This window comes from Biomphalaria glabrata, chromosome 12 (genome assembly GCF_947242115.1).
Source record: "Biomphalaria glabrata chromosome 12, xgBioGlab47.1, whole genome shotgun sequence".
NCBI lineage: Eukaryota > Metazoa > Mollusca > Gastropoda > Planorbidae > Biomphalaria > Biomphalaria glabrata.
The window spans coordinates 31107348-31123471 of NC_074722.1; the positions used below are offsets into that span (position 1 = coordinate 31107348).

Below are 16124 nucleotides of genomic sequence, written 5' to 3' on the forward strand. Positions count from 1 at the left end.
TTGCGAGAATTTAAATTTTGATTACGATATGGGACAACATCAGGTTATATTTTAGTTTTTGTGAATTCATTTGTTTAGATATAGTTTGCATTTTCTTTGGAATTATTTTCTTCTCGCAAATAATCATGGGATCTGCGGTGGCTACGCGGTAAAGCGCTTGGCTTTCAAAACCGGGGGTCCGGAGTTCAAATCCTGGTGAAGACTGGGATTTTATTTAGGGCGCCTCAGTCCAACTCTAATGGGAACCTGACATCAGTTGGGGAAAAGTAAAAGAGGTTGGTCGTTGTTCTGGCCACATGACACCCTCGTTAACCGTAAGCACTGAAGCAGATGACCTTTACATCATCTGCCCAATAGACCACAAGGTCTGAAAAGGAAACTTAACTTTTATAGAAATCATTGCGTTTATCAACTTTGAATAAAGTAGTTATGGTATCACTATTAGTAACATTGTTGGAATCATCTTAAGTTCATTATTTGCTGCTGTTATATTTGAAGCTAGCTATCTAAGAAATAAATAGGATACACGATTCTTTTATTTCACAATTTTTATTTGACAGATCAGCAAATGTAGTAAAAATTATGTATAATACAATATTAATATAACATTGTATTGTCATTTCTAAAAATAAAATGATCCGACCAGCGGAATCCCAATCCACCACCCCCATTACCCCCCTCCTCTCTCTCTCTCTCTCTCTCTCTCTCTCTCTCTATGCATATATAAATATCTTCAACATGATAGTCAAATTGGTCGTTTCAAGCAACTTCTACACACAACGCACACACACACACACACAACGACATAGCTAACACATTACCGTTGCTACGATAACACCTTACAGACCAACATCCATTTTTTTTTAAATAAAACATCATAATATATATATATATTACCCAAAATGCTTCAGCTTTAAAGATAAAGACCCATAAACCCCCTGGGAGGAGATTATCGTCTCTCTTATCAGTGACGTAGAGAAGGATTATCACGAGTGAGGGGGATTATCTCACCACTAGGTGGCACATGAACTTTGAACCTGCTACGTAAGACAACATGTAGTACCGACCTTCACCGGGCTACAAGAGACCAGAACTAAACCCCAATGACTAATGGCATGGTTAGGATGTAACGATTTGAATGACACTAGATTAAGCTTGTCTTTATAATGCCAACATTGACTCTACTATGAAAATATTTTTTTAAATACAAACTTTAGGGATTGCGGTTTTACGGTACGGGATTAAAGGGAGGGAGGGGGGGGGGACCACGTAGTTAACCGCTTGACCGAAACCGCTTGTTCTAGAAGGCCTGTATACTGACCTGCGACGTGGCAACCTGTGGGCAATGTAGACCAATAGTAGCGCGTTGCTTCGTCCAAGAGTCGTGATGACAGACCTGTGACAACGAGCTATTGGTCTAAACTTACCCACAGGTTGCGACGTCGAAGTTCAAAGTTCAGGCCTACCTAAACAATTGGTCTCGGCTTGACCCAGAATCGAGAGGGCAAGAGTTTGAGCCCCTGTGATGACTGGGATTTTAATCTACTTGATTTTTACTGTAATGCCCCTCAGGGAGTCCACCCCACTGTAATTAGTATATTATAAGAGCTGGGGAAAGTAAAGGCGGTTGTTGTTGTGATGGCCACACGACACCCTCTTAACATTAGGCCATACAAACAGATGAACTTATCATAATAAGCACCATGCAAGATCAGAAAGTGAGGGCAATTGTTTAAAGCCAATTTCTTTATAGCTAATATAAAAGAAAAAAAATCTTTTCGGTTTCTAGTCTGCAGTTCGAACTTATCAAGAAACTTGAATAACTATAAATATCAATTGTAAATGTTGAGCATAAATCTGAATGTTTTGAAACTTCATTCAGAGAAACAAGAAAATTAAATGAACACTTCAAATCTAAAGAAACCAAACAAAAAAATGTATCCTCAGACTAATGAGGTCGTAGACTTGTCGCAGCGTGTCTTGCAGTCGAAGACAGTAATGTCATCGTGACATGTCACAGTGAAGTTTTCTAACACACACGATGGCTTGAATGTGTAGCGATGTAAATCAGAGCAGCGGAAATGGAATTTGACGTGCCATATTTCAACCAAACAAAACGTCGTGGTGTGAGTGTGTATGTGTGTTAGTGTGTGTGTGTTATCTTGTGAGTGTGTATTCGTTTGTAATGTAGCTACATTATAGCTTCACTTCTAGTCAAATACTGACTTGGTCAACTGTACATGAGAACACCTTTTCAAATTTAACACTAGTTCCATTACTTTTTGGTCAATGGTCAGTTAATTTTTACTCAATGTCTTTTAGTCATTGGTCACTTGGTCAGTGGTATTTGTCGCTTTGAACCTTTCGTCCCAGCTCTGTAAGTTCCGATTCTCCTAAAGTCATTATCTTACAGTCATTTACGTTGACTGTGAAAGACGCTGTCCACTGGTTGGCCGAGACCAACAACTCAGAATCTTCCTCGGCCGTCTCACAGAAGGAGGCTAGGTCTTTTAATACTGTTTTAAGCATGGCCACCTCCCCAGCAAAGTCCGGTGGCTGTGCCTGGATTTTATCCAGAAGCACGCCCTTGAAATGCTCGTACAGAGCGTAGTCAACCGGGGAGAAAAGTTTGTGGTTCTTTTTGTCTTCCATGTTGAATTCGACTTTGGTATTCCAGGGGAGCTTCAAAGTCTCCTGCGCAGAGAGTTCGTCATTTTGCCTTACGTAAAGAATGTCTTTGAGCTTCCAATTCAGAAGCCTTCTCATCAGAACCAAAGACTCTTCGAAGAGCTCCACGGCCATGACCAGGTGGAAGCTCTCTTCCGTTTCCTTTAGAAAGTTCTTAATAAACTCGATCCTGTATTTATCCATGTCTAGATTCCACATGGGGAATCCCAAATCTGTCGCCATCCTGTTGTTAATGAACGTCACTCCCAGGTCATAGTTGGGTACGTCAGCGTACTTCAGCGGATTGTCCAAAAACCCTCGGATGGGATTTCTGGGGTTGTCCAACGCGATTTGGACCAGTAAAGGTCTTTTGAGGACGTTAAGGTAGTGGGTGAAGGCTGACACGAACTGCTCGAACGGATCACGGACGATGCCGATATAAACTGCTTTGTCCGGGGATTTCATGAACTTTGATATTTGAGGACGATTGTAGACTAGATGGTTGCAGATGATGTTGAACTTCAGGTCTGCCGGGTAAGGAAGAAGCGCGCTGTCGTCGATGACGGAGCTCGTCTCGGTGATGGCGGTGGAGGCGTTGGGGAGCATGACGTCCAGTTGGCGCGAGAGGGCGAATCTCATCATGATGTTGAACACGGTGGTGCCGGCTGCTTTGTGCACTTTGAGGAACACCACGTTCCGGCGCTCGCTGCTGTTGTAAGGCAACGCAGACAGGTACGGCGTGGCGTGCGGGTGATCTCGCAGAGATTCAATCAGAGCATCAGCAGAGCTAAGTTTAGTCTCTGGTAAGATTCTGCCGTCCTTCTGTGACTCAGGAACAACAACTCTTTTCTTAACGTACACTCTGTCTTTAGAGTTATCGTTCACTGAACCACGGCGTCTGCTTATTTTCACTGTTGGTATGGTCGACACCGTAATTTTCTTCGTAGAATAGTTTAGTTTCTCCTCGTTATTTCTCCTAAGACCCTTAGGGTCAAGGTCTTTGTCAAGGTCAGGTAAATTGCCCGATGTAGCATTCACAGACCTTTTGTTCCTTTTAAAGGTCAGCTCGTGTGGTAAATGTTTATTTCTAAATTGTTTACGTAAATTGCGTATATTTAGTTGCCTCGGCTTCTCGTAAAGTTCGTTCAACGATCTAGAGGCCGTGTTCTGTTTCGAAAACAGAATTGTTTCTTGGTGCTTTCTAAAATGCAAGATGGCGTTTTCTTGCTGAGCGTTCTCCTGCTCGGGGCCGCCCACGGGGTCACCGTCCTCATACCTGAGGTTAAACTCTTCGTTCGGGACTTCCAGGACCTTATGGACCTGCTCAAAGTCGTCCGGCTTCATGTCTGCTGCCTCGTCGTGGCCAACGTTCTTGAAAATGTTGGAGTCGTCGCCGAGGTCGAGGCCACGGCCTTGATTGTCGACGGCCTCGATGGTGATGAGGTCAAAGTACATGGGAAACGGCGCGGCGTTTCTGAACTTGATGACGTAGGACCTGGCGCTCTTCTGTGTGTCGCTGGGGTGGGGTAGCTGACGTATTAGTCCAAACGAACCAATCATAAACATGATCATCGCCATCGGTAGCAGAACTGACCTGAGGAAAACAAAATTAGACAATACACTAAATTGTATTTGGCACTTCTTTTTTTTTTTTAAATCTACATTACAAGAAGAAAAAAAGTAAAGTTCCCTTTTCTTTCAGACCTTGCGATCTATAGGGCAGATGATGTAAAGGCCAATGGCCCATGTAAATGAGGGTGTCATGTGGCCAACAAAAAGACTGAAGGAACAAGTCCTTTTAAGTATAAACTGCCTTTTATTGTGCAGCATTCAAACTAACATATTTACAAGGCGAGCATTATCTACAGATAACCAACTCTACTAGATGACTTCCTTCTGCATATTTACAACACACTCGTCACTTCCCGCAAGTCCCCTAACTCTCCGATACCCAACACTTGACCGTGTGTCACGGTTGACTACACACAGTACCCGTGTCACAGCAAAGACCAACCGCCTTTATTTTTCCCCAACTAATGTCAGGTACCCACTAGAACTGGGAGGACTCAGAGGTGCCCAAAGATCCTGAAATTTGAAATTCCAGTTTTCACCAGGATTCGAAACCGGGACCCTCGGTTCTAGAGCCAAGCACTTTACCGTTCAGCCACTGCGCCTCCCTACTTATACAATGTTCGCATAAAACAATGTATACATTTATAAGCAGTATTTTAGAAAGGGGGAGTCTTGACCCAGAGGTAAAACGTTTGACTCTTAAACTGAGGGGAGTGAGTTTAAATTCCAGTCGAAGCTGGCATTTTTAGGGTGTCAAGCAACTCTAATGGGGGATATTAGTTGTAACATTTTAAGGTAATTGTGCTGGCCATATGGCACGCTCGTTAACCGTTAGCCATAGAAACTAATGAGTTTGATATGATCCACACTGTGGACAGAGAGGTAGGTGAAGAGCCAATTCCTCATCCTGGCCACGGGATAAAAGTATTTCCGGGTCACAGGGTTCATAAAAGGGATGTGCTCGTCTCGAACCATAATATGGACATCTCATTTCACACCTGGGGTCCTGGTTCGAATCTCGGAGAAGACTGGGATTTTTAGGGCTCTTTTGATTCCACCGTACTGTTGCGAGTACCTGACTTAAGATGGGGGAAATTATAGGCGATTGTTCTTGTGCTAGCCACATGACACCCTGCTCGTTAACCGTTGGCCAGAGAAACAGATTATCTACCCTATTGATAGCAAAGTCTGAAAGAGGAACTTTCATTTTAATAATATAAATATAATATAAATAGGAGGACAACTTTGGTCTAAATATCACAAACATATGTAAACATGCCCAGGCCTTAAGCATGTTTGGTCTATTTAGAAATATTTGTGCATGATAGAGGTTTACAGACATGCTTTGAACGCTTCCCTTGTTTGTCACGGCGTGTCGACAACCAAACTTATGAGATCGATAGATAACATTAGATTAGGTAAAAATCAATAGCGGAGATCTAATCAGGTTTCTCATTAATCTCATAACAAAACAATAACAGACAATCTTATCTTATAAAATACAGACGTTACTTCAAAAAAGAAGATGATTACGTCCTACGCATAATAATTGAACTTGATGACCTACTGAATCGCAGCGTGTGTTCTCAAGTTGGTAAGTACCTATTGTTAACTAATATAAAAGTACCCATGTCAGATTTTGCGATCTACGAGGGTACATGATGTAAAGGTCATCTGTTTCTATGGCCGACTGTTAACGAGGGTGTCATGTGACCAGCACAACGACCGTTTACTTCTACAACGTAAATCAAGCAACCCGCAGAGTTCCCGGGGAACTCGTGATCTTCCTGAGAATTCTAAAGCTCGAAATTCCAGTATTCACGGGACTCGAATTCGAGACGTTTTGGCATGGAGGCCAAGCGCTTTACAACTCAGCCGCCCAGACTGTTATCGTATGTACATTTAAAATAGTAATTATAGCATAAAATGGATATTACACTTGTAAAAGCGGTGATGTAGATTTCGCATACAACTGAAGTAAGTGGGTCGACAATAAAATGTTGGGGATAATCTACACGTCAAGGCCTGGTCAAGAAAGAGAGTGACGGGTCCTTCAGTCATAACTGACTTGTCAGCTTTACGGTCTGTTGTACCTCGATTTGTGGCTTGTGAGCAAGTGTGTCATCATACGCAAATGTAAGAAGTAAAATTCTGACCTTAATTGCTTTCAGTTTTATTTTTATTTTGTTTTGTAACAAATGAAAATCGTTTTCAGGGTCTTATTATTCTATCTTTTGTAAAAAGAAAAAAAAACGTGTAATCCTAATTATGAAATAAAAAAATTGGGGACATTGCCGTCTGTCTCTCTCTCTCTTTGTCTCTCTTTCTCGCTCATCAGTACTTCATAAATGGACCACACTCACCAATCGTAAACAAACAACATTTAGCCACGTGATCTTACGTGGTGTTCTTTCTCTTCTATATAATTTACGATCTCATGTTTAATTCATGATGGCTGTCACGTGACAGTTTTTTTCGTTGTTTTATCAATAAGATCACGTGGCTAAATGATGTTTGTTTACGATTGGTGAATGAGGTCCATTACGTTATCCATAAATGCTGTCACGTGATACGTTTTTTCATTTTTTTTAATCAATATTATCACGTGGCTAAATGTTGTTTGTTTACGACTGATGAATGAGATCCATTGCGACATATGAGACATTTAATTAACTTTCGCCACGTCGGCTCTTCGCGGCCTGTCTAAACTATTTAAAAACTCTGCAGACTTAAAATCACGTTAGACACAATTTCCCGAAACAAAATAATATTTTTTTTTTTAATAATCCATACCTATCAATTACAGTGTTGATTCCAAGTTATAAAAATGTGTATATACATGAATAATTGAGTTGGATGTTTTTAAGATATAGATCTAGCTTTCAATGAGTCTGCATCGCCTTTGTTTACACATCAAATTCTCGTGCGGTATAACAGAGCACTCTGTGGTAAATTTAACTTACGGGAGGTAATAGGATATCTTCACATACTTTTAATATATATGTATAATCAGTATCAGATGTGGGCCTTCCACCCATGCTTTTAGCATGTTTTGAATATAGATAGATGTTTAACACGTGACTAGTCAATTGTATTCTTACAAAGTTATTCTGTATTTTTTTTATTTAGTTTAGAAAGTTCTTTTTGGCGTTTTTGCTTCCCGGGAAGAAGGAAAATATTGTTCGCCGAACTATGTTAGGGTATTGAAATATTAGTAGAGTATGTTGCCATTACTAAAATAAAGTCGACCCTTCAGACCTTGTGATCTATAGGGCAGAATAGGTAAAGGTTCATCTGTTTCTGTAGCCTACGGTTTACGAGGGTGTCAGGTGGCCAGCACAACGACCAACCGCCTTTACTTTTTCCCCAGCTAATGTCAGGTACCCATTAGGATCTGGGTGGACTCAGAGGCGCCCAAAGATCCCGACATTAAAAATCCCAGTCTTCACCAGGATTCGAACCCCGAGACCCCGGTTCGGTAGCCAAGCGCTTTACCGCTCAGCCACCTCGCCTCCTGTTTTTGAAAAGCCATATGATTATTTTGCATTTTATTTCTATTGCAGACTCAAATTTTCTAAGCTCTTCCGTTTGTAGATAAATTAGTTTGTATTTTTTTTTATTATTATTAGTTAGTTGGTAATATTGAAGTTCATATGAGTGTCCTTGACATTGTATATTTTATCGTGAACTTTTCCAAAAATATTTCTCTTTCTATTGGAGATTTTCACGATAAACTAAGCAGTGTCAAGGACACTCAATTGAACTTCGGCGTGTTCCCAACTAAATGAGATTTTAAAAAAAAATGAAACTGTAATTTTAACCCGATCTCACTGTGTAGCAGTCGATCTGCTATTTGGCGCCTAGTTTTTAAATAAGTTTGAAGTCATAGAGTGAAAGTGTAAATGCTCCCTCCACCCCCAACATTGAAATTATTTCATGCTCTACACGAAGGAGCTTAGAAAATTTGATTCTGAAGAGCTAAAAGGTGCACATTAACCCTCCCCCCCCCCCCTTAGCTTATCTGCACTTCTTGTATTTTGTAGAGCGGATATACCATAAAGCTAGCTGTTTATATTTCCTTCAGCCATGTTTTAAAATCTCCAATCAGATCAAAATACTTGTGTAGGTCATGCTGACTTGTCCCATTTCAAAAAAAAAATAATACTAATATCGTTCCTATGCTTGTCTAACGTAAAACAAAACAGAACAGCGACAAGGAGACCTTAAAACAACCACAATCAGTGGCGTTGCTAGGGTGGGGGAGAGGAAACCTAAATTTCCCCCCCCCAACCGGCCCCGACTTGAGGGGGGGGGAGGGTCTCAAATAAGTATCCACATTTTTTTTACATGAAATATTAAGCCAATGCCATGTAATCTTGCTATTGATGTTGTGAAGTAAATTAGTGACCTTGTTGTATATATTGCACACATTAGACTTATATATTTATTAAGTACATTATCTCATGTCATGGTGTTGAATATCAAAATCCTAACCCTAACCCCGGGCTCCAAATTTCTTGCTACGCCACTGACCACAACCATAACAACAATAACAACAACGATAACAACAACAACACTAATCTTTGAAAAGAGAAAATACAAAAAAAACTCAATACGGTCTAAATTTAGTTTCAAAATAAATCCAATCGTAACCTTCAGCTGTGCCACAGCATTTGAAAAGACGTCACCAAGCTTAGCGGACCCTTTCACCCCAAGTCACCATTATGTTTCAATCCAGGGCTCAGCCAAACACATCGAGCCTTGGGAATTCGCTCCAGGCAAAGTACCCAGGCCCTGGCAGGCTGCGGTAATAGACTGGGTTTGTTGATCATTTCATTTTCAGATTGACTAATGGAATAAAGGGGGCGCGGGAAATAAAAATAGGGCACTGGGAATTGGGGCAGTGGCGTAGCTAACTGTTTCTTTAATGAGAGGGCGAGGGTTCTTAATTGAAAATAATTTAATCGTGTTTGGGGGTGGGGTGGAGTGGAATTATTGTTTGTTTTGTTTTGTTTTTTTCTTCAGAATATATTTTTTGTTTTGTTTTTGCTTTTGTTTTTTGCTTCCCGATTAAAGTCATAGGACGTTTTCTTGTCTAAACATTGTTCCAGACATACCGAATTCCGTTTTGACATGCCTGGGAGGCCACATGCTCTTGAATTATATGGGGATATAGATCTACGTGCATTGAGCTGTTATAACGACCGTTCTGGGTTCAGAGTGCATGCTGACGAACGCTACAGATCAGAAAAATTCTTTTTGGATCTGGATGGTCAAGCGCTTTGTTCGCTTCTCATTGCGCTGCTGCGGCATTTTACGTCTCGAGAGACGATCTGCTAGGCTAGAAGTTGTCGAATCGGAGGATTTATGGTTCGTGACCTCTCCTTTAATTCGCTATATTGTCTTTTTTTTTCCATTAAAAATGTGGTCCCTAGTCTCTCATTAAAAATGTGGTCCCTAGTCTCTCATTAAAAATGTGGTCCCTAGTCTCTCATTAAAAATATGCTCCCTAGTCTCTCATTAAAAATGTGGTCCCTAGTCTCTCATTAAAAATGTGGTCCCTAGTCTCTCATTAAAAATGTGGTCCCTGAAGCGGAATTTATAAATGTAATGTGTATTCATTGTTTCAGCATTTAGCATCATATTTGTATTGAGTGTAACTGCAGGAATATAACCCAGAGCTTTTTGAAAAAGAAGATTTAAGCCTGTCCAGTTCTTACTTAATGGAGATTGATGATCATCTTATAATTTATCTAACAATTTTGTCTGAAATTCTCAAACTTCTGTTCAAAGACTGATTGTTCAGTCCATAGTTAATACTTGTTTGTCTTCATCCGTACATTTAAGCATGCAGCTTTGAATAATCCCACTTAGATTTAAATATCAGTTAAAAGGAAAGAAAAAAGCTTTCTCTGACACAGTTCTTCTAAGCAACATTCCAGTTTCAGCTTGTCATTCCTGCACGTGCAGGGTTCGAACAGCTTGGAACCCAGGACCATCTAGACCACCGAGCGAAAGCCCAATTTACGCCGCCGTGATGTTTGCGAAGAGTGTTGATTTAAAAACCCGTTCGCAGTGGAGCGTCACAGTCTTATGAGGGCAGGAAATGAAATAATTCACAGCGAACAACTCAAGGATTCATCACTTCATAGATTTTGTTTAAACAAAATAAAACTGCGAACGTATTTTCAAGCGATGCACTTTAGCAAACATTCCTTACTAATACCTATTGACTTGCGTCATTTCCGGGCGGATACAAAAGCTGTATTGAAACGTAGAATTGCTTCAATAGTATTCATAAATCGGTCACTATGAAATTGTGACATATACCACTAGCAAAATTTGTAACCATTTAAAATAATAAGCACGTTATCAGTAGGTTCGTTAAGAGTGTTAGTTGCTTTTTTGTTCTTAATAATACTAATTATAATTATTTAATTTATAGAGCGCTGTAAAAATACAAAATGTAGGCTCAAGGCGCTGTGATAACATTACAAACATTAACATGAGAGATAAAATGACAAACTAATCTAAAAAAGTTTTAAACAGGTCTTAATATTCTTCTTGAATGTAGTGTAGAATGTTGTCTGTCTGGAGATCAATGGAGATCCCTTGGTCCGAGGACTGAAAAAGCCCGCAGACCGTGGCTTTCTTTTTATTACTGTAACATAACGGTTATTACTCTAACATAACGAGACTGTAGTGCCCCAACCAGACAATGAGGTCAATTAAACAAGTTTTAAATGTCGTACTATTTGCCTCTCGGCAGAACTGTGTGTCTCGTGGGATTGACCCTTACCTGGACGGAAGGCCTACATTAAGACACATTCCTTTGGGCGTGTCATTAACGGTTTCCAAAAGCTTTGCCTACCCCGTCCTCAAGGAGTCTATTAACAGTTTTAGTCAATAATCAAAGACAAGATTATTGTTACTTGACATAATAATAGGGGGTACGGTGGCTGAGTAGTTAAGCGCTTGACTTCCCAATATGGTCTCCTGGGTTCGAATCTCGGTGAAGACTGGAAGTTCGCATTTCGATATTTTTAGTTGTCCACCCAACTCTAATGGGTACTTGACTTTTTTTTTTTTTGGGGGGGGGGGAAAGTAAAGACGGTTGGTCGTTGTGCTGACCACATAACACCCTGCTAGTTAACTGTTGGCCAAAGAAACCGATGACCTGGACGTCTACAGATCGCAAGGTCTGAAAGGGAAACTTTACATAATTATAGAGATAACTATAGACGAAGTGCATTAGAGATTTTCACGACGCCTAATTTAACTTCCCTGTTGCCAACTAAAATAAAAACAAATTGAGCTAAACTTTTAACTCCATCTCAATGCAAAGCAGTTGGTCTTTGTATTACAGTGTATTCATTACCGCCAGTGAGTTGCCTGTTTGTTTTAAAATAAGTTTTTAACTTACAAAATGAACGTCTAATGCTTCCTCTATATTGAACTTAGTGCCACAAAGGCGAGAGCTTAGAAAATTTTTGCAGTGCTAAAAATGCACAAAAAAAAAATCATATACCTTAAAAAAAAAAAAAAGTTTATTAACGCTTTATTTTTTTTTTGCACACCGGATACACCAGAAAGCTAGCTATTTATAGTTTTTTCGCCATGTATGAAAATCTCCTGTAAGAGAATGAATTGTATTTTACTAACTGTATCATTTAGCAAGCCATTTGCTATAATCTAAGTTGTTGGGGTTTGTTGTTTTTTTTTTACAAAAGTTCACGTTGGTAATAGTTGGTATAGGTAAGTGATGCCCAACTTAATTCGGCCCGCGGGCCTTTATAATTTCCTACACTCGTCTCGCGGACCACATGAACGAAAAGTTATAAAATGAAATGAAATTGTTATGAAACTATTTCGCTAGAAACCTATGGATTTAATACTTAATTAATAGGTTATTTGACAATTATATTTTTTTTTACGCGATAAACGGAGTCATTATTTCTTTACTTAAATGTAAGCAGCAGCGGCTCATTTTGTGGTCTCTTTTTGATAAATTTCCATGGATCCGCCAATATCTAAGAATTTTTTTTGCGGCTCAAACCTAGAATGCCACCATATTAATTTTATAATGCTGTTTTTATGTAGTTGTTTTTTCAAACAGTCACACTTTCTTTATAAAATAAATATGTTGGCTTATTATCATGTTCATAAACACACAAATGTTGAAGATCATGATACCAATCCATCAGAGAAAAAGTGAGGGCCCAAATGTAGGTAAAAATACATTTTTTCAACTTTTTTTTTTTTGTTTGGAAGGTAGATTTCTACACTTAGTGCCGACATTGCGGCGGGCCGGATGGAACCACGTCGCGGGCCGGACATGGCCCACGAGCCGTAGTTTGGGCATCACTGGTATAGGTGATATATTTCTTAATTTAAAAGTATCACTCAATAATGGGTAATTGTTGGTATGTAAAGAGGTAATAACCCAATGATTACTTTCCGAAATTGCTTCCCCTTTCTTTCTCAAACAGTAACAAAATATTTTGTAGATTATTTAAATTAGATCTGGAGAACTATGACGTGAAAATATTCCCTAGATAAATAATGACAGCCACATTACAACTGACAAGTCCGTTATACGCACTGCCTGTAACAATAGACCTCAACGTATCTAGAAACTTCCGCTTCAATTATATACAGACTCTTTCTATAGTATAAATTATCAGGGCCGTCCTTAGGCATAGGCAAAGTAGGCAGCCATCTAGGGCCTCCAATTGGAGGGAGCTTCACACAACACTAAACAAAATTTTAGAGGAAAAAAAATGTGAAATTTAGATCAGATCTTAAACCTAGTAGAGCACTGTGACTCTATGTTTACAAGTCGAACTCTGTCTCTACTACGGAAATTGCGACATATGAAGTTCAGTTCGTTGTCAGTTTAGATATAGACACAGGCAGGTGCTTAATTATATTTTTTCAATGTTTTCTTTTCGGGGCTCCAATTGGATGGGGGCCCCGCACAGGACTCGACAACGTTGTTTTTAGAAGAAATAGCTAAACATGTGCCCAATGTTATTGTCAGAGTCACTAGCCTGACTAGGTTTTAAAGTGTGTAATTGTCAGAGTCACTAGCCTGACTAGGTTTTAAAGTGTGTAATTGTCAGAGTCACTAGCCTGGCTAGGTTTTAAAGTGTGTAATTGTCAGAGTCACTAGCCTGGCTAGGTTTTAAAGTGTGTAATTGTCAGAGTCACTAGCCTGGCTAGGTTTTAAAGTGTGTAATTGTCAGAGTCACTAGCCTGGCTAGGTTTTAAAGTGTGTAATTGTCAGAGTCACTAGCCTGGCTAGGTTTTAAAGTGTGTAATTTTATTTTATTTTTATTTCGCTGTTTACTTTTTTTTTTATTTTTCTATTTCATTTGGGGTCACCTAATTCTCATCACCTAGGGTCTCTAATTATCCAAGGCTGGCCCTGAAATTATGAAAACGATTGCCTGACACTTAAAGCTTGGTTGAACTAAACAATAACAAAGACAAAGGGGGAGTCGTTAGACTCATAATTTAGTTCTAATATAATTAACTAACTTCACCCAGCGGCCACGTCTTATCTTTTAATCGTGATTTTTTGTTGGCTTCCATTATCTACCCTTTCCATTTTGGGCCCCCCCCTCTGTTTATTCTTGAGAAACGTTTATAAGCGTTATTTATCCCCACATCCATCTGTTTCTGATTTATCGACACATGACTTAGCTCTGTAGTCTAGTCACATGTTTCCCGTATTTCCTAAAATCTATATTTCTCTGTCATGAGCGAAAACACCAAAGTAATAGATATTCATTTTTTTTAAAACAACAACACGTGTTTGTCTATTTATAGATCTAGCATATTGTGCAATGCGTGTACACTGTGCTTCAGGCAGAACAACAAATAAAGTATTGCTGTTTTTGTTTTGAATTCTTGTGTAGTTCAAGTTTTTTTTGTTTCAAACTAATCCTGTTTTGGTTTATCTGTTAAGTTTATACATTGCTTCATTATAAATTACTAATAAATTACTTCATTATAAATTACTTATAAATTACTTCATTATAAATTACTAATAAATTACTTCATTATAAATTACTAATAAATTACTTCATTATAAATTACTAATAAATTACTTCATTATAAATTACTAATAAATTACTTTATTATAAATTACTAATAAATTACTTCATTATAAATTACTAATAAATTACTTCATTATAAATTACTAATAAATTACTTCATTATAAATTACTAATAAATTACTTCATTATAAATTACTAATAGCAAACAAATTAAGCTCTGTTTGTAATATTTATATAAATCTTATCTTTTAATTAATTGGTTGACTGATTGATTTATTGATTCATCAATACAAAATACAATAGTGACATGAAGAGTAAAGGTAGCCCTTTCAGACATTGTGGTCTATTGGGAGGGGGGGGTGGAGATAACGTAAGGTGAGTGTGTCATTTGACCAGCACAATGACCAATCGACTGTATTTCCACATAAGCATCCTAGGAATTCCAAAGTTCGAAATTTCAGTCGTGACTCGAACTCGCGACCTATTGTTACGGAGGTCTTAACTCCTCACCCACCGAGCTCTACATGATAAATACAAATATCAATATCGGACTCCACGTTAAATAGTTCAAAAGTTGAAGACTAAATTTGATTAAAGTTAAAATATTTAAAAACCAAATAATCAGTTACTACTTTATGTTCGACTACCTAAACTTAAAAAAAAAAGGTCATTGAATAAGAAAAGGATCAAAAATAGTATGTAGGTCAAATCGCGTTATTAGCGCGACACTCTATCAACATAGCTAACAAGCCATTACGAAGCGAAATAATAGCTTGAAATAAATAAGTAACTTTCAACTTTCTAGAATTCCTATTGTCAAACAAAATTTAGGCTAATAATTGGAATCATATATTGTAAAATTGATTTTTCATTGAAAGCAAAAGTTGAAAAAAACAAAAAACATGGACGAACCTTTTGGAAAGATAATGAAACAAATGTTTCCGATGAGTTTGAATCTTTGACACCAGAGCTCTAATGTGTCTGTTAAGCCAAGCCATGTTTCTGAACACTGAACTACAGTCCACTGAATCAGCTTCAATGTTGAAATGTTTCTTTTATATCATACAGAGACGTTAAGACCTTGCGATATGGGGAGGGGAGAGTATATATATATCGTTTTAAAAAAGGTGGGGGGGGGGGATGGGCAGGGTAGGGAGTGGTTGGGGAGGGGAGGGACCACGCAATAGACAGGTGAACGGGGCGGATATAGCTATGCACCTTAAAAAAAAATAGGGCCATGGGACATTTCTTTTTCTATTTAACGTAGGAGATAATGTGAACTAGGCAATGGGGGTAGATATAGTGTTTGGGTGTCGTTTCGTACAGGGGTGCCCTACGCAGCATTGTGCGAGCGTCCTTTTGTGGGGTGGAAAAAACGGCATGGGGGGGGGGGGGGGGGAGGGAGAGGAGAGGAGAGGGTCGGGGGAGTGAGATTATCTTAAGTTTATTAGACACCCCACTCTACAGAGTGATGATGTTGGTCTTAGTTAAAAAAAAGGAGGAGTGGATCACATTTGCATTTCATAATTATAGATGTGGAATTCTAAAAATAGTTGTGTAACATAGATGTGCAGAAATCATGGAAAGTCTTTTCAACTATGGTGTAAACAGTGGTGCAGCTAGGGATTCGGGGTTGGGGGGTGGGGGGGTGAGGGGTTAGCCTCTTTAGGGGCCCCTGCATTTTGACATTCGACATCATGGCATTAGATAATATACTTATATAAGTGTAAAGTGTGGAACGCATGCAACATGGTCACTAATAACAATATGGATAGCAAGATAATATGGCATTAGCTTAATATTTAATGTAAAAAAAATGGGGAT

The 16124-nt window shown here is 38.9% G+C and overlaps 1 protein-coding gene across 1 annotated transcript; it reads right to left on the reverse strand.

The window, feature by feature from the left end:
* Positions 1 to 1557: 1557 nt before the first annotated feature.
* LOC106052963 (uncharacterized) lies at positions 1558 to 15370 on the reverse strand. Its single transcript, XM_013208433.2, has 2 exons — positions 15213 to 15370; positions 1558 to 4261 (listed from the first exon to the last, which is right to left on the reverse strand). The coding sequence occupies exons 1-2, from the start codon at positions 15296 to 15298 to the stop codon at positions 2338 to 2340; spliced, it is 2010 nt and encodes a 669-aa protein (XP_013063887.2). The 5' UTR covers positions 15299 to 15370; the 3' UTR covers positions 1558 to 2337.
* Between the last annotated feature and the right edge of the window lie 754 nt (positions 15371 to 16124).